Below are 25,790 nucleotides of genomic sequence, written 5' to 3'. Positions count from 1 at the left end.
CTTAGTTTATGGATATATGTGGTTTGATTACTTTACTTGTGTGGATTGGATGGGTCTTGGATGTTTACCTAAAATATTGTGGCATGTTCAATACTTATTTTACCCACTGTATCTTTTGATAACAGCTTGCACCAATGACCCACTGGGTTTCTTTCAGGATGAAGCCAGATGTTCTGGATTTTTGACTTCAGTTGTTGCCATACTGGTTGGACTGGACTGGTTTTGGGGAGGTTGCTCTTAAAGCTACAGCATTTATAAATGAGCAGTGTGTTTGTGAACAAAAAGACACAATCACTGCTCATTACTATTCAGAATTAACCTCAGACATCACTCTGAAAAGTTTGAATGAATATAAATTTATTTGTATATCTCTTTGTCTCTTTATTTAATCAACTTGTTACTATTCAACATAAAAGCATTTGAGAATGAAATAAACAATTCAGTCTAAAGTAGAAGATATAACGTTATTGATCATTGCTTATTCAATTAATAATTAAGTAAAAACATAGGACATCTGAACAAACCACAAAGCTTCTAAAACAATGTCCTTTGGACAGGTGAGACCAAAGTGGAGATGTTTGATTGTAATGCTCAGCACCATGTTTTGTGAAAACTAAACACAGCATATCAGCACAAAAATCTCATACCAGTTTTCACCCACGTTGGTGGAGGGGTGATGATTTGGGCTTGATTTGCAAATTTGTAGGAACTTGCCTTGAGTCTCTTCTATACTAAAATATTCTAGAGTCAAATGTGAGGCCGTCTGTCTGACAGCAAAACCTTGTCTAAAGTTGGGTCTCACAATCAAGTCAAAGTTTAAACTTGAACTTGACAGAAATGCTGTTCTGGCCTATGAAGCAATGATGTTAAGAAGAGTGGGCATACATAATAAAAACCATAACATAATAACATAAAAACATAATAAAACCATACAGAAAATGATTACTTCAAGTTAGGGCTGGGCCATATTATACCGTTCACGGTAATACTGGTATAATGTTAGGCAACGATAGGAAAATGAAATATCGCGATAGAATATGAGTAAAATGCGCATGCGCAGTGCCTTTGTTTTCATACGCACATGGCCGATTGTTGAGTGAAACAGATGAACCAGAATTGGTTTGTAAAAATGGTGCAACTTCATTGATGTGGAACTGGTGTGGTGTTTGTCGGTCAGATACACGACAAAGCACATTTTTTTGCAGAACATGCAAGCGGCCGTCGTTATTGTCGTATTTGTCGGACTAAGATGCTCTTAAATCTGGGAGTAATCTGGGTCCTAAACTCCGTCTCTTCAGGTCAAAGGAACACTGCAGCATCACTGAGAGTTAAAAACTGTCTAAATTCTTTAATCTTTAATAAAACGATCAGCATTGCTGCTTAACCAGGTGAAACTATGAAGTTTAACTTCCAGGCATCCATGAAAACAAAATTTATTACATTTAACGGAGTTAGAAGTTAGCAGGAAGCTAGCGGAAGTTAGCTTGCTAGTTTCGCTAGTTACCTAAGCATGATATAGCATGTTCTGACAGAGATTTCTGGAAAAATTCAAACGTACAGCTCTGCTATCACGTCCAACATAAATGAAGACAGGAAACTAAACAGCAGTGACGTTTGTAGGGTTACTGAAGTTGGGCTAGCTGGTATATAATGATGTGCTACCTGACTGCTAGCGACACAGCTATGTTAGCATAACATAAACAGTGAAGCTGGAGGACGAACACTAACACTTTTCCACTTATAAAAGTTAACGTTAAAGTTCCTGATAGCTAGAGACAAATGCAATCGCATGGCAGGATTCTGTAAACGGACCAAACTTCAGTCAGGAGAACAACTGAGATAATCCATCCACAATACAAGGTTAGTCATTAATATACTGCAACAACATGGGAATAGAGCAGAATTCATTCATTAATAAATCAATGGTACAGAAGTGGAGGAAGCAAGAAGAATGAGTTTAATAAAGTTTGATTTATCTGACTGCTTTGTTTCGCTTAATGTGCCTTATAATCCCGTGCACCTTATGGTCCGAAAAATACGTACTGCACGCTGCAGTTTAATGTTGCAAAGCACCTCTTTTTAACTTCAGTGGATATTATACATGGTTATGCTCAGGATATGTCAGCCCATTTCTACTGGAAATGCCTTTTGGTTAAACTTTCAGCAAGGAATTTGCATTTGCACTGTTACATTTTTTATAAAGCTTTAATGTACATAAAAACCAGCTTCTTGTTTAAGTGAAAATAAATGGAAGGTTGTCTTTTTGCGCTAGTAATGTTGTGGAGTTGTATTTTGTCTCGCATCAATTATATCGTCGGTTATATCGTTATCGCAAATTTTCAAATATATATCGTGATAAATATTTTTGGCCATATCGCCCTGCTCTACTTCAAATTATTGCTGCTAAGGTATATGAGAAAAACAGTAACACTATCAAGAGAGACTTGACTTTTAAAAATCAAGTTTTCAATCAAGTTTTTGCCAGCTTGTGTGTTTGTTGTTTGCTGCAACAAAACAGGAAGCAACTGAAATATTCAGATTACAGCTTAGTTGATTTTCTTTGTGGAGGTAAGTTTGATCCACTTTGGTTCCTCTCCATAGTCTTCGTCCTGCAGGGAAAAGGAAAACAGAGAGGTTAAAACTATAGAAATTGTTTGAAGAGTTTGCCGTCTCGCTTGCAGCTTAATTACCCATTGGCTTCAGCTTCATCAGTTGAGTCTGGAAGCTCTTTTCTTCTGGTCTCAGGAAGCAAGAAGGCAAGAGCTCCACTGATGAGTGTAAGGCTGCTGTAGACTATGATTGGTATGGACCAGTGGTAGATGGCCAACATGTTGACTGGTGGAGATATCAGACCACCAGTTCGATACACAATAGAGCCCAAACCAGAAGCTGTTTGTCTGAAACAAGAATGTATATTTTAAGGACTACAGAGTTTGAGAGCCACACTAACATTATGGCTGCAATGGCAAGGAGAGAGAGAGAGACTCAGCTCACCGAAAAGATGTTGGAAACAGCTCCTGAACATACACATTGCACACGGAGCCTGCCCAGTTAGTGAGAAAACGTCCACAGGTTGCTAACGCAGTAACAGCAACAGCATAACCTGAAACAGACTGACAGATTAAGTTTACTGCTTTCAGAAGCAGCTAATTCATATTTCCTTCATCATTCACATAATAATTTTAGAGAAATTTAAGAACCCAAAGGTCTGTCTGTAAATCAGCAAAAAGGGTCCAGGCCCATTTCTTGGAATCTGTGACTTACAAATTCACTAGTCCCCCATCTCTTTCACAGTTTTGTAACTGTACTGGGTTTCCACGGCTGTAAGTTTGCACTCAATGACCTTCCAAAGATTTCAGGATGGAGCTCATGATAGCTGCTTCATTATTTCCATTTTATCAGGTCTGTGTGTTGCTGCAGGAGTTTCACCCCCCTCAGCAGATTTTAGTTTAGGCTTTACCACAGAGACCCACTTATGGTTTAACAGATGAATTTTGTTACTTGCAAAGTTACACCTGTATTTTACCATGACAGTTAGAAGCCCTTTAGTGTTTAGTATCGTGAGATGACTGAATGGCACTGCCATCTAAAAACAGACAATATCAGAGGAAAAAAAATAAACAAATACATATAACTGGACCATGTATTGATGGCCCAGCATTATTAGCTATGAGCCGATTCATAGATATCAGCATTTATAACAGCCAGTGAGTGAAAATTAAACAAGTAAAGAAGAGACACAAGAAACACCCTTCTGCCATGTTGTGGTTTAGAGGTATTTGCGGGGAATATTGACATCTCATAGACTGTCCACCAGAGAGCAACCTGCAACTTCCTTTTTGGCAACACAGGTGCTTTGTAAGCAGCTAACACAACAACCAGCTGATCTGAGCAGAGTCAGGACAGACCAAACAAACCAACAAAACAACAGTCCTGAGTGAATACATCTGAGGAGCTCTACCTTGAGGAACCGCTAGCATTAAGAGACACAACAATCCTCCAATTAGAAGTGTTGCCATGAGAGATGGTTTTCTTCCCACTGCTTCCAGCAGCCAGATGCTCAGAATATGAGCTGGTATTTCAGACAGGCCAAATACTGCCTGAGTCACGAAGATGTTCAAGCCAAGTTTTCCCACACTGAATGAAAGGCAGAAGTAGGCAACATTCAGCGAGAACCTGGGGAAAGACAGAGATGGATTTCAAATACAAGTTGCACAACTTGATCTGACGATTAAAGGCTCGGTAGAGCAGATAGGTGTAAAATATAACTTACCATGCCAATGTTATGGTAAAGAAATATTTCCTAAGCACAGCTGATTGGATAAGAGTTTTTATGCCTCCCTTTTTCTCAGGGTCTTTCACAATAATCTGTAATGCACAGGGGTGAGCACAACATCATGCTAACATGAGCAATGTTAGCAATCATTTAATCCTACAGCCTTACAAATGTAAGTCTGACTTACTGCATCACAGTCCATTAAATTATTATCCTTCTAATGCAACTTTGGCATCAGAAGTTGACACGGTGTCCTTGTGGTTCTAGTAGGCTTACTTTATTAGAGTCCATCATTACCCATCATTTGCTCATTATACTGCTAATATTTTATTACATAGCAGCTTTTATTATTGCTGCATGTAATATTCCTTTCAAGCCTCGATACAAAGGGAAGTGAATGTTGTGAAGGGTACCTGGTCCAGCAGATAGTTTGGAACCGTGCGCTTGTTGATGGCTGCAGCTTTTTTGATTAGCTGTTTAGCCTCCGTTGTCCTTCCAGTGCCCAGCAACCACCTGGCTGACTCCGGGATAAACCTGTCCAAAACAGGCCAGTGGCACTTAATAAATTCAAATGTACCAGTCATAAGGGATGGCATAATGAGAGAGTTAATGCACACCATATATAAATAGCAACCAATGCAAGTGGAGCTGCCGTGATCAGCTGAGCCAGTCTCCAGTTTCGTACAAAGTAGATCATTCCAGCGAGGAGGCACTGTCCAACTGCACCACATAGCTGAGTCACACATGCCCCCCATGAACGATTGGACACCCCGATCCATTCAGTGGCTATAACATTTTTGTATTTAATTTTTTTTTAAAAAGGTCAAAAGACAATGTTGACAGGAATTACAGAGCCCTGAATGCAGACAAAAGGTAAAATGCTGTCAAATAATGTTTTAAAAAATCATTAATTGAAAAAAGAATGAATAACAAATTATTACCAGTACTATAGAGCTCAAGTCAGAAAACAACTTTTAAACCGATAAAAAGGGACCATATAAGAAACATATAAAAAATAAAAATAAAAATATAAAAAACATCAGTACAGTTTAAAAAGAGGGAAGTATAATAAATTAATAAATATAAAGTCAGTGATACATTTTTTTAAACAATTCATTTATCAATTAACCATTCAATTATTGCACAAGAGAAATGTTGACTGCACTTATGTCCCCCAATGACTAATATATTACTTGAAAGTTTGGAGATGATCAAATGGAAGCTGAAGCTTTTTCCTAATTTGTATGACCCTGACCTTTGACCTATGACCTTGAAGCATTACATACTAAAATGGTGTATTTTATTATCTTTATCAGTACTGATGGAGAAGAACTGACTGAAACATATGGTTTCTACAGGCTGTAAAAACTTGAGATTTTTCAACTCTCTCTATGCCCTTTCATATGATCTATTACTCAATATGGTTTATTTTATTTTTTTTCAAGGTCAACTTTCACCGTGCGCAGTAACAATGAAGACCTCCCCAAAATTAATCAGAAGTCAGCAATTTTTCAATTTTTAGTGAGGAAAAATGTTTTTTATCTGTTATCGTATACTACTTTTATAACATGCACTGATAACAACGTTTAATTCAGACATATTTAAGACAATTACTTACTCAAATTGCTTCCAAAGCTGGTGCTTTGCAACCAGGGAGCTTCTCAACTACCTGCTATGACATAACCTTTTCATACTGAATATAAGCATTGTAAATATTTTTTTTACTTAAACATGTATTGCTATCAAACAACAGCTAAGATATAAGTCTGTGAGTTTCAATATAAATCAGACTTATATACCTGTTTGACACAAAGTACGATAAGAAAGGGATAATACTTTACCCAGGATAATGCCATTAAGTCGATATCCCCCATAGCAAACTCCCGCCATGAACTGGGATGCCAGATAAAAGTAGAAGTTAGGCGATAATCCAGTTGTGACAGTAAATATCACCATTACAACAGCTGGGATTTGACATGCTCTTTTTCGACCAAACCTGCAACAGATAAGATCCCTTAAGTCACTTTGTCTCCTCTGGACAAATTAAATATTTAGTTGATGTTTCACATTAAGTGACAAAAATATCACAAATGCACCAAAAAAAAAAAAAAAAAAAAAAATCCAAACGTTAACACTACAAGTATTTACTTACGACTCTGCAAAAGGTCCAAATAAGAGACAGCCAACAAGGATGCCAGCCATTAGGACAGTTTGTGCTGTCTCCAACAAACTAGCCCGGTCACAGACTAGATCAAACTGGGGAGAAAAATAACCCACATTACTGACATTCATTCATAAAAGTTCACATTATTTACATTATAAAAGACCAAGACCTACATCAGTGACTATGGTGGCTTCATACAGCATGTTCCCATACACCCATCCACTCTGGCACCTTGTAGTCTCATTGAGCCCGTACTCCCTGATGGCACCGATGTCCCAGTCCACTGGGACGAACATCCGACATCTGCTGAAGGTCCCATCGTCTTCCCGAGGCACGGTCAGGTTAAGCTGCTCCTCTGTGGTCAGGTTAGGAGCAGCATTGAGTATCCAGTCTGTGTTGCAGCGTCTGTCTGGATCTGACTGGATAAAAAGTACACTGGCAAAGTGGAAAGGTAGAATAACATTAGGGAAGCTGAGAGCAAAAAGGGTGATCTTCTGAAATAACCCAAACTCCCCCATACTCCGCAGAATCTCCCCGAAATCAGCCATTTTCAGGGCGCCTTCTTTCACTTTAGAGATGCTGGCCGACGACGACCTTTAAACAGTGCCTATTAATGTTTAAACCCCAGATCATGTATTTCAGGAAGGATGAGACAGCATTTCAGCAGACATTTCATTTTATAGAGAAAACTCCTCTCACTGATGGAGATGATAGTTTAACCTGACATGAGCCTTTTGTTCATTTCACTTTGTTTAATTAGTTTCCTCTGAGTGTGGTCACCAAAAACCTTCAGCAATTACAAGAGCTTTGGCAATGTGGCAAATTTCAATAACAGACCCAATCCCAACGCCTTAATTCAGTTTAATTTGCTATTTCCAACAATCCAATTCAATTCCATTCAAATTTATTTATATAGATTTACAATTTACAACAATAGTCGCTTCAAGGTGCTGTATGTTGTAGGGAAAGACCCTGCGAGTTAGAAACATAAGTGACAGTGCAGTATATAACTTACAGTAAGACACCTTGCAGATAGCTTAATAGATCATCCGCTAAGTTTTATAATATTCCTTCTTATAAAACCTGACCCAGTGCTCTTACATAACAAAACAAGCAGATGTGTTATGTAAGGTGGAGATGCTGTAAAAGTTATTGTACACTCGATAATAAAATGGTCTTATCATGCCGTGGTCTGCAGAAACATTCAAAAGATCATTGAGCAATAAAAGTTTGCTTCCCTTTCTTCTTTTTAAAATGCATTTTTTGTCTTATTCAGTCTCATCGCCATCTCTTTTGACTGTCCTTCCTTTTAATTTGATGTAGAAAACAACAGAAGAAGCTAAAGATACAGAAACAGATCCAGTCTAAACATGGGTCAAGGTATACCAAGGCACACAACATAGATGTAAAAGATAAAAGACCAGTTATATAGATAACAGATCAATGCATGCATGACTACAGTATATATATGTGACTGTCTGGCTTTTATTGAAGGATACATATACGCACGGTAAATCAAAAACCTGCCATTTTTATGTGAACCTGTAAAAAATCAATCTTTTTAAATCTAAAACTATTAAAAAAGTTATGACATGTACAAAAAGGAGGACCAAGGTTGGCAATTAAATGCAAACATATTTAGCGGCACTAATCTATACACCAGATCACACTTCCTTTGAAGTGCTGTTTGAGGAACACACAGATGGATCAGTTCAAATAAATCAAACTTCAGCCACTGTTCCAAACCCTGGGAAGAATCTAGGACACACTTCCTTTATAGAAAGGATAACACTGGCTGTTAGCTAGCCCTTCCACAGGAAAAAAAAATATGCATCTAACTGCACATTTAAAACACAGAGATAACTGCTGAATATAAAACTCAGCAGACTACATCAGTCCACATGTAAATGTGTAACTTCCATGGTAAATATAGCAGTGACAGCCCATTTAAAGTATTATTGGCTTGTTTACCACCTGATAAGAAGCTGTCAAAGGGCTCCTGGAGGTAACAACTCACATTTCTAAAACTGAAAATATTTTCAGTAGGAAAACGCATTAAATGCAGACATTGTTGATGATTTTAAAGGAACATTTGTTCTACACTTGCTTTGGGTATCACACTTTTGCATAAAGAAATTAACGGATAAAGAAAAGTTGGGATAACTGAACACATTTATAAGATAAGATAAGATAAGATAAGATAAGATAACCTTTATTAGTCCCACACGTGGGAAATTTGTTTTGTCACAGCAGGAAGTGGACAGTGCAAAAGTTATGAGGCAAAAATTAGAATACAATAAGAATAAATACAGTACACAACTGTACAGAATAGAATAAAATACTATATACAGTAGAATACAATAAAATAAATATACAATAAGATAAAAATAGAATACAAATACAAATACTATATACAACTGAGTAAAATACAACGATGACAGAAAGGATTATTGCACTTAGTATTATTGCATATGTATGGATGTGTGTGCTTGATCAGTTAAAGTCTTTATTATGGAGTCTGACAGCAGTGGGGAGGAAAGACCTGCGAAATCTCTCCGTCCCACACCGTGGGTGCCGCAGTCTCCCACTGAAGGAGCTGCTCAGTGCTGTCACAGTCTGCTGCATGGGGTGGGAGATGTTGTCCATCAGGGATGACAGCTTAGCCGCCGTTCTCCTGTCACTCACCACCTCCACTGGGTCCAGAGGGCATCCTAGAACAGAGCTGGCCCTTCGGATCACCCTGTTCAGTCTCTTCCTGTCCCCAGCAGAGATGCTGCCGCCCCAGCAGACCACGCCATAAAAGATAGCAGAAGCCACAACAGAGTCATAGAATTTCTTCAGGAGTGGGCCCTCCACCCCAAACGACCTGAGTCTCCGCAGCAGGTACAGCCTGCTCTGCCCTTTCCTGTAGAGGGCGTCTGAGTTATGAGTCCAGTCCAGTCTATTGTTCAGATGAACACCAAGGTACCTGTAGCTGTCCACAGCCTCAATGTCCATACCCTGGATGTTCAGTGGTTGCAGTGGAGAATGCTTGTGCCTGCGGAAGTCTACCACCAGTTCCTTGGTTTTACTGGCGTTGATCTGGAGGTAGTTCAGCTGGCACCAGTCCACAAAGTCTTGGGTCAGACCTCTGTACTCCTTGTCGTCCCCATCAGTGATGAGGCCGACTATTGCAGAGTCATCAGAGAACTTCTGCAGGAAGCACTGGGTGGAATTGTGGGAGAAGTCTGCAGTGTAGATGGTGAAGAGGAACGGAGCCAGAACCGTTCCCTGTGGGGCCCCCGTACTGCAGACGACCCTGTCCGACACACAGCCCTGAGTCCTCACATACTGTGGTCGGTCGGTGAGGTAGTCCAGGATCCAGGTAGTGAGGTGATGGTCCACTCCAGAGTTCACCAGCTTGTCCTTTAGAACCGAGGGAAGAATGGTGTTGAAGGCACTGGAGAAATCAAAGAACATGATTCTCACAGTGCTTCCAGCGGTCTCCAGGTGAGCGAGGGAACGATGTAGGAGGTGAATGACGGCATCATCCGCTCCAATGCCAGGCTGGTAGGCAAACTGAAGTGGGTCCAGTGATGAGCTTATTAGGCGCCGAAGCTGAGCCAGGACCAACCGCTCCAGGGTCTTCATCAGGTGGGATGTCAGAGCCACCGGCCTGTAGCTGTTGAGGTCCTTGGGGCGTGAAGTCTTTGGCACTGGTACAACACAGGAGGTTTTCCAGAGCTGTGGGACTCTTCCCAACCTCAGGCTCAGGTTGAAGAGGTGCTCCATCACCCCACACAGTTGGTCCGCGCAGGACCTGACGACCCTCGAGCTGATGCCATCTGGGCCCGCTGCCTTCTTGCCATTAATCCTCCTCAGTTCCCTCCTAACCTGGGTGGTTGAGAGAGACAGGCTGGAGCCTTGTGTTGAGTGTGTATTGGATGCTGTTGTTGGGGGTGGAGGGGAGTGAGCAGGGTGAATAGAGGAGGTGTGAAGTGTCTGAGGTGGAACAGCAGCAGTGACTTATCTGTCTTTGACTGGCATCCCTCTGAGCCACTTATCTACCAACACTCATTTTTTACTATTAGGAAATGGCTGCTACCTCAGGACAGCAGCACACTGGTACTGATTGTAGTTTCTCTGGGTAATGTATGATTTTTATTCGTTTCTTCATGAGACCAGTTTCTAGAAACACCTGCAGTCAGGAAACAATTACTCAAAGAATCATTTATGAAACTCTTAAGTGTTCAAATTTTTCTAGTTCCAAGTTAGAAATGACAAAAACACCTAAAAACAAAAACAACAACAAAACAGCTTTTTAACGAGTTTGGGGTTTTTTTGTTTATGTAATGATATGTAAATATGTAATGATAATAATAATAATAATTATCATTATTATCACTAATGGTCTCTTTATATGATTAAAACATGGGAATCACAAAAAACACACTAAATTCATTGTTTTGTTATTAATTTTTTATATGAATGTGGATCACCTAATAATTACTTTATACAGATTTTTTTTTTTAATTTAGCAGTGTTTAATATTTTTGTTTCATTTCTATTTATCGTGTCTAAAGGTTTTGAACTGTGACAAGCTGCTGCATGAAGGAAATGCACCAAAGAGATAATAAAATATGAAAACGATAGAACACCTGCTGAAGGTCCCACCCTCACATCGAGCTGCTCCTCTGTCAGGTTACGACCCGCACTCAGGATCCAGTCTGTGCTGCAGTGTCTCTGGATCTGACTGGATAAAATGAAAACTACAATACAAAACTTCATGTAACCAAAAAGAGTAAGCGTTTGAAAGAGACCAGCTTTCACATTTAAAAAATTGAAGAAAAGAAAAGAAAAAAAAGCTGGAAAGGAAGAAAATTTTGTTTTACTTGAAAAAAAATAAAATAAAATAAAATAAAAAGTGCTGGGAGCTTTTCCAATCAGAATTAGGTGTCTGATGGCACGATTGTGCCAATCTCATTTTGCTTTTCCAAGACATGCTCTATAAATCTCTATAGGCTCTTGTTCATGTGTTTATCTGTTTATTTAATCATTTCCATTAGTGTTGTTTCAGTCATTACATTATATGAAACATAGTATAACATGGCAATGTCTAAGTTTCTGTGTGTAGGAACTCATCCCCTCCCCCCACTCATTAACAGTTCTACTTTGGTGGGTGTGAGTGTATGAAAACCCAGTGCTACTAAAAGACAGGACACTTTAAATAAAAGCATCAACACTCATTGAATACCATCATGTAACTTTATTCAACAACTAAAATAAAATAAAAACAAAAAACAATCAGCTTGCATGTGCTGAAATTTACTGACAATGTATCAAACTGGTAAATCACCATTGCATCTCATCACAAATACTCTTCAAACTAAGCATGGGTGGATATACACATTTTATGATTAAGCGTATATTTTTTTTTTTTAAATATAGGTACTGATCTGTAAAACAAAGTTCATACATACATGCCAATCAATTGATTAAAAATAATACTAATCACTGAGTGCCCTCATAAGAGGCAGAATGACTTTTTAAAAGTAAACGATAAGGAAGATGTTTAGAAAGTCTTTGATAAGCAACCATTTAATGACCAAATCACACATACACACACAGAGGGTAGGGTAACCTGTGCCGTTCATCGTCTAGTTAAAATTATCTATCAATCAGCCTGTAACTGGCTTCCATGAGGAAACACTACATATCATGACATCAACGCAGAGTGTGACTTCAAGCCCAATGTAATTAAAAAAAAAAAAAAAAAAAATGTGCATGTTAACATATGAACCAACTGAATAATCCACACATGATTAGTGATGCTCAGGCAAAGGCCAACAGTGGAAAACACTACAAAACAAACTGAATTCTGCGTGCTGAACATGAGTCTCAATCTGTTTGCCTTTAATCAATATTTACAAGTAATATGTTCCTTTAATCTGACATGTACACTTCAACAGTCAATGCAACGACATCATTACATACAAACCTCATGTCTGTGCGACAGTGCGTGGAGTTGCCATCATATGTACAGTTACAACATGTTAACATACACCATTTACATCAGTCCTTGAACTAAGAGCTGTGTCACAGCCCTCTGCACATGGTCCAAAACCACCACAGAGCTACACTGGGAGTGATGAGTGACTTGGTGTTCATAAAGCAAAGACACTACAGTACTGAAACAACTTGCCCAGTGACAACAAAAGCTTCCAATGATTTTTAAAAGGTTGCTAGCTTTAAAGAAATTTGTGGGGGGAAAAAAACAAAACAAAAACAAACCAAGATAATGCTGTCATTGATTTATTGTGTTTTGGCAAATGAGTAAGACTCAAAATACGAGTGTAGGGAAGTAGAAAGAATCTGCAAAATAACTGAGCAAAGCTGCAATTATTTACATCACAAGTGTGTATTTTTAAAACATTTTAAACATAGTCATTACCAGTATTATGGTGACACCTTCACCGCACATTCTAACATGTTTTTAACAAGTGTATCGACCATGCTCACCTTCTCAGTGTGTTTGTGATGAGTGTTCGTGTTAAAACATTAAGTACCAGACAAACTGAAATTTGGACCAGATAGTGAAAAAAGAGGAAAAGACCGGGAGCAAAGCGGACAAGGAGTCCTTAATACCTGTGCCAAATTTAGTGACAATCCAATGTATAGTGGTCTGAGATCATTTAAACAAAACAAGAATGCCGAGCAGCTGCTTTGTAAACTCTCGTGCCAATCGAGGCGATGCCAAAACATTTGACCAAGAAAATAAAAACTTTGAGGACCACCAGTGTGCACAGAATATATAAGTATACACATGTAGTAAATTTCATGCCAGCCACTGATGAAGCAGCAATGCCATCAATCAGTGCTTGAAAGCAGAATCCCATTCATCTCCATTGTACTGGGGTGGAGGCAAATAAGCCAATAGCTATCTGCATGGCTAGCTGTCTTCCCCTTCTAAGCTTCATATGAGTATGCGCACCTTTACAGAAGTTCATCAGCACTCAAAACCAGCATCTGGGAATTGTAAGAACTGTTAAATCAGCTATTGCGAGATTCGATGACAACTTAAAGGGGAATAAAAAAGAAAAAGAAAAAGAGAAGCAGTCATTACCCGTGTTTGTGGATATGAAAGTTAAATCTTACAATGGGCTCTTAGCGATGTCAGTTTGGCTGGTTGACTCGTTATGAACTCCTTATGAGGTACGAAAAAAGAAAGAAAATGTATCCAACACAAAGGAAATGATTAGTAACCAGTGACCACATACCGTGAAAAGAAAACAGCTATTGCATAGTACAAGAATATCAGGCATTCCCTCAACCTGTGAAAATAATGTGTCTTTAATACCTTGGGATAAATGCCAACTGACCGAGTGTGGCACTGTGGGACAGAGGGGCTACAGTTGATTTAAGCAGTGCAGTTAGAGCTTAAAATCCTTGGTTATGTTTTGACAAAACCACCACAGATGCTGCGGAGGAGAGAGCTGATCACACTGCCTCGGGCTGGATCCTTTTTGACATAATAGGTAAAAGTTCATCGGAATTTATGGACTTTCATAAAAAACAAAAACAAAAAACCTATGCTACGACATATCTGTATCGATATTACGGGGATTTTCTTAGGCGTACATGTGAAATACACAGAGTACACAAACTACCACCAGTTACACTGGTAAGGTCTAAAGTAACTAAGGCTGAACTTGCTTTTTAATTTCAATGTATCATAAAGTGCCACACAAAGGTGGCCCGACACTTCAGAGTTTTGTGGCACAGTTAAATGTTTGCTTTTTTTTTTTTATAAAACAATAAAAGGCAATCGTTTCCAGTACTGGCAGGAGACGGCTTGGATTGTGCTTGTGTATGAAGACAAAGAATGGAAACCGGAAGAAAATAGGAACTGATATCTGATTGCATCTCTTCCCCCTCGTATAAGCGCACTGTAAACTTTTCAAGAGTGACTCCTGTGATGAACTGAACCCCCTCAATGTGGTCCTCGTGCATGCTGCAGTAGTGTTACACTCCTACCAGGCTTATGCCTCCTTCTCTTCATCATTTCCTCCTCCTCCCTTTGGCAGAAGTGGTTTTTGGAATTGACTACAATGCAGCTGTGCCATACCATTTATTTCTGTCCTTTGTATCTGGCTCTGGTTGGACTTAACTGATACTGAGCTGCGCAAATCCAATGAGTTTAATATCATCGGGAATTTCAGACTCTTCCACTCCAGACGCCTGGAAAAAGAAAAAACAAAACAAAACTAACTGTTGTTACTAAATATCTGAGAAGAAATACTGACCCATACACACAAACTGTGTTAATCAATGAATATGCGACATATCTGTACCAGAAAGTCACAGCATTACTTCATAAATAACTCGGTTTGTGTGCTCACCAGTTTAAAGGTCACATTTTTGTTACTGTGTGGATCGTCAACAATCTTTTGCAAATTGGCAGCAACTGTAAAGACAGGAAAGTTAGAAAGCTGTGAGCAGACTAAGGCTACATTCACTGCAGACCTCAGTGCTCAATTCTGATTTATTGCTCAGCTCAAATTTTCCTTGAGGATGTGGCTAATGTCCTTTACCCACGTGTGCAAAGGAACAGCAAAGACATCATACAGATCATTCTGCTGCATCGAAGGAAACACACGTGGGTCGCCGGAACCAGCTTTCACAATTTAATTTGGATGTGTAATAGAAGCCTATGAAGTTGTGAGAAGATGACAACGATGACGAGACACCCTACAAATGTTAACAGCATTTGTGATTAATAGAAGTAGTTAGATTGTTTCCTAAATGCTGATTTTATTGAAAAGACCCAAAAGGATGCGAGCAACCGATCTGGAACAATATGAAAAAACTCAACAGATTTGCATTCTGCACTGTGAACTTTGCATCCAGCTGCTGTGATGCCCAACACCTAAGCGAACTCTGAACACTGAGGCTGCAACAAGCTTTACTGATGAGCATTAAAACGCTTTCAGTTAATTGCAAGACTTGATACCATGTTTAAAGAAAGAATTGAATGCAAAACAATCATTAATATTGACATATTATCTTAGCAATAATATCACAACATGTAGGGCTCTGTCGGACTCACCGATGACTAAGTCCCTTCCATCAACCAGACCAGCTGAGACCAACTCCTGAGAAACTCCATCAGCAGAGTCTGAGGACACGAGTGAAAAGATAAACCACAAACAGAGTTAAGAGACTGGAGTGGAAGAGCGTGAGAGAGAAGAAAGAGCTTTGGGAATATTTCTACCTCTGCCAGGCATGAACTCAAATCTGATGTCATTGAGCTCCTTCTTGGAATTCCTCAATCTCAGGACGAGACTGATGGGAACGCTGGATGAGGCAGCTGGATCCTATCGAAGGAAAATAGTAAAGGACTTACGTTTGGGAACACGTGTCTTTGTTCTCAAGTTATCGCATTCACAAGCTTGGGTGTCCACATCGCTCGCAGAGCAGGGTGACTACAATTCCCATCCACAACTGTGCTTAAAATGCATTTGGTCTGGAGAAAACTCCACCACGCATCTTTAAAACACATGTAATGCCAAACAAAATGGGATTTACGGTCACAAAACAAGATACCAGTGAAAATATCAAAAACAGCAGGGGTGAGTTGGGGGAAACAAAACAACCTATGCTTCTAACAGGGAACTTATTCTTGAGAATTTAAGTGTAATTACTTCATGAACGAGTATTGTTGTGGATGCCTTCCCCACAAATACGCCACCAAAAATTCATTTGTCCCAAAAGCTCTGTTTGTAACTTTTTAGGTAACTGTTACCTGAACAGCAGGCCCGTGTGAAGGGCTCGCTGTCTGAGCGGGAGCCTGTGGTGCCACGTGTTCTCCTGTTGGACCTGCATTCGCAGATCTCTCATGTGCCACGCCAGGTGGCTGCAGATGTGCACTGGAGCCATCTGCTGGTGGGAAAAGCTACAAGATACCAATTTCAAAATTAATCAGTAGTCAATTTTACATAAATGCAAATCAAATTGGGGGGGGGGGCATAAGACAGATTTGCAGGTCATGTCCACTACAAGAGGACTTACCTCCATATTCTGGGGCCCGTCCTTTACTCTTGGTGACTGCAGAATGGACATGACAGATTATCAGGATTAAACACATGCAATTCTCCAAAAATGCCCCATGGACACATGCCATTTAGCATGAATTGTGATATGCCAATTATAATTCCAGCTCCTTTTATTTTTATTTTTTTTAATTTGTCATTTTGGGGGTAAAAATCAGAATCAGTAATTAGATTTAAAAAACAAAACAACACAAACTACAGTTCTACACAATAATTGCATCTTTACTTGCTGAAACCCCCGCTATTCTTAGGTCGAATAAAGTTCTGAAATCTGGAGTTTCTGAGCTCTAATCTCAACATGAATTAAGTAAGCAGAGGAGCTCACTAGTACTGCATTCCTGCTTGGCTAAACATATGCTCAAACTAACAGTAAAGCAGCACCATCTGCTGGCCAAAGGACGCTGTGCACTGAGAAATAGCAGCCGTATAAAATAACCTGGACTATCAGATGGCGCAGGCATGCAGGGCCTTACCCGCAGAGCTGCTACAGCAGCTTTGCCCTCCTCGCTCTCCTCATCCAGCTCGTCATCGCTCCACTCCCAGCCACCATCCTCCGTTTTGTGGAGACGGCCGCTTGAGCCAGGCACACGACGCACCTACACGGCGCAGTGAAGAGAAGCAACAGTGACTCATTCGTCCTCTCTAGGAATTTCCCAGCAATCATTAGGCAGAGCGTTAGGAAAACTGGGACACGCCCTGGACGAGACAGCACACCTTGTCTTGATAAGAGCAATGCACAGAAATACTGGTGAGCGTGGATTCAGTGCATGAGTAAATTATGTACCTTTTTAGATCGCTCTGTTATTGTTGGACCCTTATACAGGAGCTTCTCATGTAGGAACTCATTGTTCTGGAACACAAAGGCAACCATTTCTTACAGGATCTATAAATACTCTCTTTGAAACCTACAGCAATATTTTCAGCTTATTTTTATATCCGTGATGCATGGCTCACCTTGGCTTTCGTGAAGAATTTGTGCTTCAGCAACTCGGCAGCAGTTGGCCTAAATAGGAAAGAAACACGAGGCTTTTCATTATATTTGTTCAGCAACAGGGGAATCTAATAAGCAGAAAAATTAGCACAAATTGGGTCTGGAAGTTTGCTCAAAAAAAGAAAGAAAAAGGTTTTGCAGAGTAACCTTTTTTCAGGATCTTTCTGTAAACACAGACACAGCATCTTCCTGAACGATTTTCCGTACTTCTTCACCATTTCCTTATCTGTAATACCCGTCTCCAGGCAGGGAGGGTCGTTTTGCAAGGTCAGCATCAACACCTACAGACAGGCAGAGATCAGCCTGAGCTGGTGAACAGACTAAAAAGTGAAGATATCCTTACAATGGTGATGTTAAATGTCCTGCAGTTTACACAGAATCAAACCTCTCCACACTATAAATGGTCTGAGCTTTGAGCTTTTTACCGTGGAACAAAGAAGCTGTTTGGATCACTGTAAACTCTGCACATATTTACCTTCATTGGTGGGTATTTGTGATATGGTGCTGCCCCAGTGGCCAGTTCAATAGCAGTTATCCCAAAACTCCAGATGTCAGCTTTGAAGTCATAGCCACGGACCTGCAGATTGAAAACAGAGCCGAGTGAACAAAGCGCTCGAGTTGTCCTTTTATATCCAAGCTTGTAGCACTGCAGAGAAACTGGAGAGAGGGAAAGAAGAGGGATAAAGCAAGCGAGGCTTATACCTGCTCCATGACTTCTGGGGCCATCCAGCACGGCGTCCCCACAAACGTCTTCCGAACCTTGTTCCTCGTCATGTCTCCACCTGTTGCTAGAAAGGCACTCACACCAAAGTCTGGTGTTTTGAGTGCATGAAACACAACAAATAGGAGATGATGAAAAACTGCCTCAAATGCCACAAACCACAGTAAATGCAGACAAAGCAGAAACACTTTACCAGCTATCTGCACAGAGCCATCATCCCCGAGAAGAATATTTCCAGCCTTTAGATCACTGTGCATGAAGCAAAGGAGGATTAAACCACAGACTACAATTAGAAGCCCACAAAGAGTGGCTGTGCCCCGACACAGATGTGGCTCGGCTCCAGAAATGAACAACACTCCAAATATTTTACTATTCCACAGAAACACGATAAAGCCTCACCTTTGATCAGGTTCATTTTAATCCACCTGTTTTCTGTTTGTATGCTTTACACCGAGTGGAAATATGCGCAAACAACTTGAATGGGTCACCCTGAGCCCAGCCTGACTGAATAATCATTCACTCTTAAAATATCAGAAAATCTAATCTCTCATGATTATTATTATTAGATTTATCTAATTAACTACATAATAGATTGCTGGAAATGCTCCTTTGACATTATTTTTTTTGTGAATGGGACTGTTAATTTACAACAAGTACAGTTGTCACACATCCAGGATACAGAGGCCTTTCTTTTCACTGGTGGTCCACAGTGTTCCTGGGAGGAACTTTTATGTAAAACAAACCTCCTCAATTATGCAGCTTCACTGTATTAAATATTGAAGGAGTGAGGTCTAGTTCAAACCGCACACTCATATGCAGAGATGAAAGGCCCAGAGCCTGACTGAGTTGAGATGGCAGTGTACGATGGGACATGTGAGCTACAAAGAGTGCAAACACTGTGTACAGTAATCACTCAGCTGCTGCGCAATAAATCAGCACAACCTACCGATGAATCTGCCCGTTTTTGTGGAGGTACTCGAGCCCCTCCAAGACTTCTTTCAGAATGGTGGCAATGCAGGCCTCATCCAACACACCGGTCTTATGCTCACCGCGAGAGATGATGTGCTTGATGATGTCCAGCACCGAGCCTGAGAAAGAGCGAGTGAGTGAGTGAGGAAGAGGGAAAGACAGGCAGAGGCTTGTCACAAGATGTGCTCGCAGCACATGGAGAGAGTTTCCAAGATGGCAGTTGGTTAAAAGAACATCAAGTGGAATTCAACCTAGGCTTATACTGTAAACAAACCCTGCAGCTGTGCCCTGTTAACTAAACAAAATACAACCTGCCAGAACCCCGCAGAGTACAGCAGCAACATGCACAACAACCAGTGGAATAAAGTAGTGGCAAATTTGTTTCCACTTGGTGGAATAGATGTGCAAACATTTACATATGCAAAAGACAACAGTGGCAAAAACTGTAGACAGTAAATTCCCTGACAACATAGTGCAATATGAAATTATGAACTTGTACAAAAGAGGGCGTAACCTCGATGGGTAAACCATCAATCAGTCGGTTAAAGCTGGTTTTAGACTCCACACAGAAGCACATATTTTAGCAAAAATATGAACAAAATAAGACCGACAGCCGGTCTGCACACAGACTTACTCACCATTACTATCAACACAGTGTGGTATAACATTGCTACAATCTCCCTCTCTATGCTAAATGATGGAGCATGTGTCCTGCAGAAAAGATGCAGAACACATTAAGGTTTAAACAGAGAGTGTTAAATCAGTAGTGGATATATCACATAAGTGTGTTCTCACAGAAATGATCGTGAAATTAAAGAAGCCCATAAAATAAATCTCAAGAACTGGTTTTGTGGGAAGTTAATCTCAATATTCATTCCAAGTTCAAACTTGAGCTTATTAGTAATACAAGAAGACAGGTTAGCCAAGAGCAGGTCAAATTAGGAACAGGTTTCATCAGTGTAACAACACTTACCACCACTGAGCAGCTTCATCACCAGCCACAGCTCATCCTTCACCACAAAGGAGGTATAATAAGACACAATGTTTGGATGGTGGCACTGGCTCATAGCTTGAATCTCTTTCTGCACACAGAAGAAAAATGTTGGATACAAGGTCACCCAGGAAGCATCAACTGTGGCCTATCAAGCCAAGCACAAACTGAATCTTTATGTTAAACTTAAAAAGACAAACTCGATCTCAGTCACAGGATTTGATCTTTTCGAATATTTAATAAGAGCTGGCTCAAGTGAGAGCGAAATGCAACAGCTTAATGTGTGCTCTTCCTCAAAGACAAAATCTCCCCTATTAAAAAAAGCAAAACCTGAAAACTTCAGCTTCAACATTATTACAAAGCCACCAAGCAAAGACATTTTTAACCCAGCATTTAGACATAAGAGGATTCAGGAGCTTGACATTATATAAGAACTGAGTAGGAAGATAGTGAAATCAAATAAAATATTTACAGCAGACAGCATACACTGCTATGATGGTCCTTAAGAAGAAATAATCAACTGGGGATAAAAATGAAAAGACTGTGGCAAAGCCAAGTAATCTCTGGTGTTTTACTCCAACATCTCGTGATTATGATCTTTAAGTTAAACAAAATAAATGCTCTAAAATACTTTAAAGTGGTTGACAAAGGTCCTAAGATGTATAATGTGTGACAGATCCAGCTGATAAAATGTTGAGAGTCTATTTAAGATCCTGGATGAATTCTTACTTTCAGGTAAGTGATTAATCCAACAAGCAAACCTGTTACATGGCACTAACAGCTTTTACTGGAGTTTGCACTACAGCTATTGATTCAGTAAATATAAATCAATAGCAATAGTGAGGTATTGACTTGTGACGTATTGAATTCACTGGATTAAACTAAAGCTAACTTTCACTGATTATTTTTGTCTATTATTCCTCCTCTCAAAGGAATGTTATTATATACATCTTTCCAACTTTTTCTCAGATAACTGCTTAATCAATCTCTTGTGCGGATTGTATGGAAAACATTCTCAGCAAAACACAAACATGAATTTCTGCACCACCTTCCGCTGTAGTTTCTTACCAGAAGCTCATCCATGCTAGTCTGACACTTTTCCAGGTTGATTCGTTTGATGGCCACCTTCTCCTTTCTCGGCTTGCAGTAAGCTGCCTGGACAACTGCAGTGGCTCCACTTCCTGAAGAGACCAATAAAAAAAAAAAAGTCCAGCTATCCCACTGTGGAGCGGTCTCTGATACTCAGTCAGCATATGACCGCTGTACTGGGTCTTACAAGTACAGAGTAAAGACATGTTTCTCACACTGGAGACTAGTCTCTCTCTGTAGACTGTAGTCCTTGTTGCTCTTTAAAAAAAAGTAACGGACATAAGAAAGCTACATTCAGTGCACACGTTTTGGGAAACTTTTAATCGTTTTCTTAGTTATACTTAATTCACACTGTAAATATGTTTCTTTATCTTTGTTTTTTGTTTGGGTTGTTTGTTTTTTTTGCAAATATTGATCTTTGTGTGTTCTTATTCATGTTCTTAACCGGGAACTGAGTGCAAATTTAGTTTCACCTCATGTGAATACATGCCAATAAAATCCTTGAATAAAGTCATTAACTGTAAGAAGCAGGATCAAGCCAAACTCAACAGCGTTGTGAAAATGACCCTAACTCTCTAACTCTTCTGATCAAAGTCATGTTCCAGTTATTTGAACTTGTGTAAAGTATGACTGATTCACTACATGCCATATCACACCTTGGGCAAAAGAGCACCACCCATTCTAACAACGGAAGAATCTGGACGTACTTAAAGCTAAACTGCTTTAGCTAGCCGTTTAGCTTCGTGCCGGATAGCAGGAATACAACCTTACTTTATGTCTCCTGCTAGCAGAGACAGTTAATCGGTTTGCCCTTCTACGGAAAAACTTCTGAGCTGTTAGCGTTACTGCAGTGTAGCTATGGGTCGTAATTGTACTTCTGCTAGCTGCAGACATACAATGCTACTTGGCTAATAGCAGCTGACAGCCGACGACAGTGTAAGCCAGGGAAGGCTACAATGCTAACATTAGCAAGCTAAGCTTCTCACCTATCACCTCATTGAGTTCATAGTCATCTTTGTCGATGGACCAGGGCTGAGAGGACTGGTCATCTGCCATGGTCGTGGTCTAAATGGTATAAACAGCACTTCTGAATTTAAAAAGAGACGCCTGTTTGATGTTAGCTTTGTGATTACTCCATTCGATGAAGCTTGCTACTGCTCCGCTGACAACTCCTGCTGCCGCTCCTGTCAACACAACTTTACGCGCTACTGACGAATGGCGTGACGTATGGAGAGAGAGGAGGGACGAAGAAGGCGCCATCTTGAGTGGGGCAAGCTATAAAACTTTAAGGACGTTTAGTTAAACAAAGGCAAAATGTATAGTTTTCTTTAATAGATTTTAAGTGAAAATGGGTTTAGTATGCTTACGGATATTATAGTTCTTTCAATCAATTTTACCCGCACATTCAGAATAGTTTTCAGTTATGGGCGGCAGGGGGTGCTAATGAGGGGAATGTGACTCACTCCCATTGTCACGATGAAGTCGCGATAAATAGCAGAACATAGGGTGTGTTTTGTTTTGTTTTTTTAGGTTACTTGAGTAATTTATGTTACTTCAATGAAATACAGTGCAGTAAAAAGTGTTTTTTTACTTTAAAAAGTTTTATCAAGTTGTTCCACCAAACTGTGCTAATAACTCCTAAAAACTGACCGTGTTTTTTCCTAAAACGCTGAACTGACTCAGCAAAAAGCCATTAAATAAACCCGCCAAAACACAATAACATCACAAATGACTCAAATGAATTTAAGCTGTTACTTGTGGAACGACTTTACATATCTTCTTTAAGTAAATTAAAAAGAATTTAGCATGCCACTGAACCTTGGTGAGAAGATAATCCCATCTCATAATTTATACAAAAACACCATTCTGTTAATGACGACAGTTTACTGTATGTGCTGTTTCCATTTCTATAACCTGCTATATTTTGAATTTTCAATAACAGCTCACAGTTAAAGTATTACACAACTGGAGAGGGAAAAAATGATTTACATAAGCCATGTAAATTCAGATTATTATTGTATTATCTTTTTACAAATATCTATTTGCGTATTGCCAACCTAGGATTATAATGCCTTTTTTAACTTCAGTTCACAGAAATCCTAAACAGAGAGGAGACAATGAGTTCATCTGGCTCATCTCTCAAGCAGTAAATTAATACTAATAGGATTTATTCCATTTTATTGGCTACATCTTTGTTTTTAATTTGACCTGCATCGAACAACACAGTAAGAGCACACTGGGTTGAAGTAAGACACACATTTTGTAGTCCATTGTCTCGATATTGTAGTCTAAACAAAGCACACATTCAAGTCAAGTTAAGTCAGCTTTATTTGTATAGCATGTTTACAGAGGCACAATGTAATCAAATAAAAGAAAAATTAAGATAAATGAGGTAAAAAAAAAAACATTACAAAACATCCATATGTATGCACACAAGCAAACAATTATACACATGTCTATACAAGTATATATGTATATACAACATAAACACACACACACAGGACATGAATACATGTATACATATACACATCATCAAATGAGATAAAAGACCAAAATAACTAAGACCGAATAAACGCAGTTTCAAAGAGATCCAAAGGCCTTTGAAAATAGGTTGGTCTTCAAATTTGATTTGAAGGTTTCCAAAGAAGAAGAGAATTTTATAAATGAGGGAAGATTGTTTGACATTCAGAGTCAGATTTTCTCTTACAGAGGTCTCCTTTCCTAAGTCCTTATTAATTCCCCTTCAAACCTTTCCTTGACCTTGTGATGTTTTCAACCAAGCTCAAGTCAAAGTGATTAAACAAAGGATGCAGCCACTGGTGTCAAGACAACCATCTCACCCTCAACGTCGCAAAGACAAAGGAGTTGATAGTGGACTTCCGGAGGTGCAGAGAAGTACACACCCCCATCACCATCAACGGCGCTGCTGTGGAGAGAGTGAGCAGCTTCCGGTTCCTTGGCGTACATCTGGCTGAGGATCTTACGTGGTCAGTACACACAAACAAAACAGTGAAGAAGGCGCAGCAGCGCCTCTTCTTTCTCAGGAGACTGAAAAGATTCGGCATGAGCCCCCGCATCCTCAGGACCTTCTATCACTGTGCCATTGAGAGCATCCTCACTGGATGCATCACCACCTGGTATGGCAACAGCACCGCCTACAACTGCAAAGCTCTCCAGCGAGTAGTGCGGTGCTCTGAACGGATAATTGGAGGTGAGCTTCCCTCCCTCCAAGACATCTACAGGAAGCGGTGCCTGAGGAAAGCGGGGAGGATCATCAAGGACTCCAGTCACCCCAGCCATAAACTGTTCAGACTGCTTCCATCAGGAAGGAGGTTCTGCAGCATCCGGTCCCGTACCAGCAGACTGAGAGACAGCTTTTTCCATCAGGCCATCAGACTGCTGAACACGTCATAGACACCTCAGCTTCACTACGGGAACTTTAACATTATGCACTCCACACTGTATATAAATGCCACTTGTTTTGCACATATTCAACTCTGTATATTTTATATATTTTATTATTATTATTATTTATTTATTTATTTTTTTAATTTTTTTTTAACTATTTAATTTGTAAAAATGTGCATACACACACACACCACACACACACGTAGGAAAATATTTAGTATACACATCCAGAAATGCATACACTATTATATATTGTACATATATTTATTAGTTTCAGGTTGGCCATTCTTGTATTTTGCTCGTTTGTGTTGTTGAGTTTGCACATCTCTGTTGCTTGTGGGGCTCGCACACAAGAATTTCACTCGCATGTGCTGTGCCAGTGTGCCTGCACATGTGATGTGACAATAAAAGTGATTTGATTTGATTTGATTTGATTTTAGATACTTTATCACGCGTTGGATGTCAGTGACATTCCACAGTCATGTTTTTGTAAATGCCAAGTAAAGAATGACGTAGTGAGTGGCCAGGTGGCATTAATTTAAAGTGATTTGCAAAAAGCAGGGTTGTTCAGTTGACGTCAATGGGTTATCTTTGTAAACTCCTACATGTTAAATGTTGATTAAAAAATGTATAATTTTGGTCTAAAACCTTCTTGGAATAAAGTTGAAGTAAACTACTTTAAATTAATTACAGTTCTTATGTAGTTGTATAATCTAATGGCCAATACCGAACCCCAAAAATACCATAGACTGGGTTTAAAAGACAACCTGTTTGAGGTATTTAGCAGTTTATAACATTCATATGTTGAAACACTGCAGCGATAATGAGAACCAGGTGTACTGTGTGCTGTGCCGTGGAACTGTAAACAGATAAAGGTGACTTTTAAACTATGTACTGCAGGTAAAACATCAGACAAACATCTCTTTCTGTAGTTCTGTCATTCTTTCTTTCATACAAAATGTTTCCTGTCTGGATTCCTGCTGCTGACTATGTCCTCTGGTAACACCAGGCATTGCACAGTCTGTGAGTAAAGCAGCACCCGTACTGCACAGGGGGTGTTTTGGGGGAAAGCAAAACTATGGATGGTATCAAT

The 25,790-nt window shown here is 39.7% G+C and overlaps 2 protein-coding genes across 2 annotated transcripts; both read right to left on the bottom strand.

The window, feature by feature from the left end:
• Nucleotides 1–2,539: 2,539 nt before the first annotated feature.
• Nucleotides 2,540–6,988, bottom strand: LOC308383351 (solute carrier family 22 member 13-like; the record flags this gene model as incomplete). Its single annotated transcript, XM_080861268.1, has 10 exons — nt 2,540–2,609; nt 2,691–2,897; nt 2,995–3,103; nt 3,962–4,176; nt 4,274–4,368; nt 4,690–4,810; nt 4,894–5,062; nt 6,118–6,272; nt 6,429–6,532; nt 6,614–6,988. 10 exons carry the CDS (start codon nt 6,986–6,988, stop codon nt 2,540–2,542), a joined length of 1,620 nt encoding a protein of 539 aa, XP_080717394.1.
• A 4,696-nt stretch (nt 6,989–11,684) lies between these two features.
• On the bottom strand, nt 11,685–22,509 carry LOC308383872 (serine/threonine-protein kinase OSR1-like). Its single transcript, XM_080862050.1, has 17 exons — nt 22,276–22,509; nt 21,269–21,381; nt 20,183–20,291; nt 19,187–19,328; nt 18,434–18,489; nt 18,222–18,331; nt 17,995–18,096; nt 17,667–17,800; nt 17,483–17,531; nt 17,313–17,378; nt 17,002–17,124; nt 16,488–16,523; nt 16,222–16,371; nt 15,691–15,793; nt 15,526–15,594; nt 14,819–14,883; nt 11,685–14,657 (listed from the first exon to the last, which is right to left on the bottom strand). The coding sequence occupies exons 1-17, from the start codon at nt 22,343–22,345 to the stop codon at nt 14,583–14,585; spliced, it is 1,572 nt and encodes a 523-aa protein (XP_080718176.1). The 5' UTR covers nt 22,346–22,509; the 3' UTR covers nt 11,685–14,582.
• Nucleotides 22,510–25,790: the final 3,281 nt, after the last annotated feature.

This window comes from Rhamphochromis sp. 'chilingali', assembly GCF_963969265.1.
Source record: "Rhamphochromis sp. 'chilingali' genome assembly, chromosome: 16".
In the NCBI taxonomy this organism is placed as follows: domain Eukaryota; kingdom Metazoa; phylum Chordata; class Actinopteri; order Cichliformes; family Cichlidae; genus Rhamphochromis; species Rhamphochromis sp. 'chilingali'.
Note: the sequence above shows the minus strand (reverse complement) of the source record. Positions and strands in the feature narration are given on the sequence as shown.

Excerpts from the sequence above, each read along its gene's own strand:
- LOC308383872 (XM_080862050.1), bottom strand. The coding sequence starts at position 22,345 with ATGGCAGATGACCAGTCCTCTCAGCCCTGGTCCATCGACAAAGATGAC. Across the intron at positions 18,490-19,186 it reads AAAAACGGGCAGATTCATCG|TGATCTAAAGGCTGGAAATA; the intron begins GTAGGTTGTGCT and ends CTTCATGCACAG. Across the intron at positions 18,332-18,433 it reads TGGCTCTGTGCAGATAGCTG|ACTTTGGTGTGAGTGCCTTT; the intron begins GTAAAGTGTTTC and ends TCAAAACACCAG.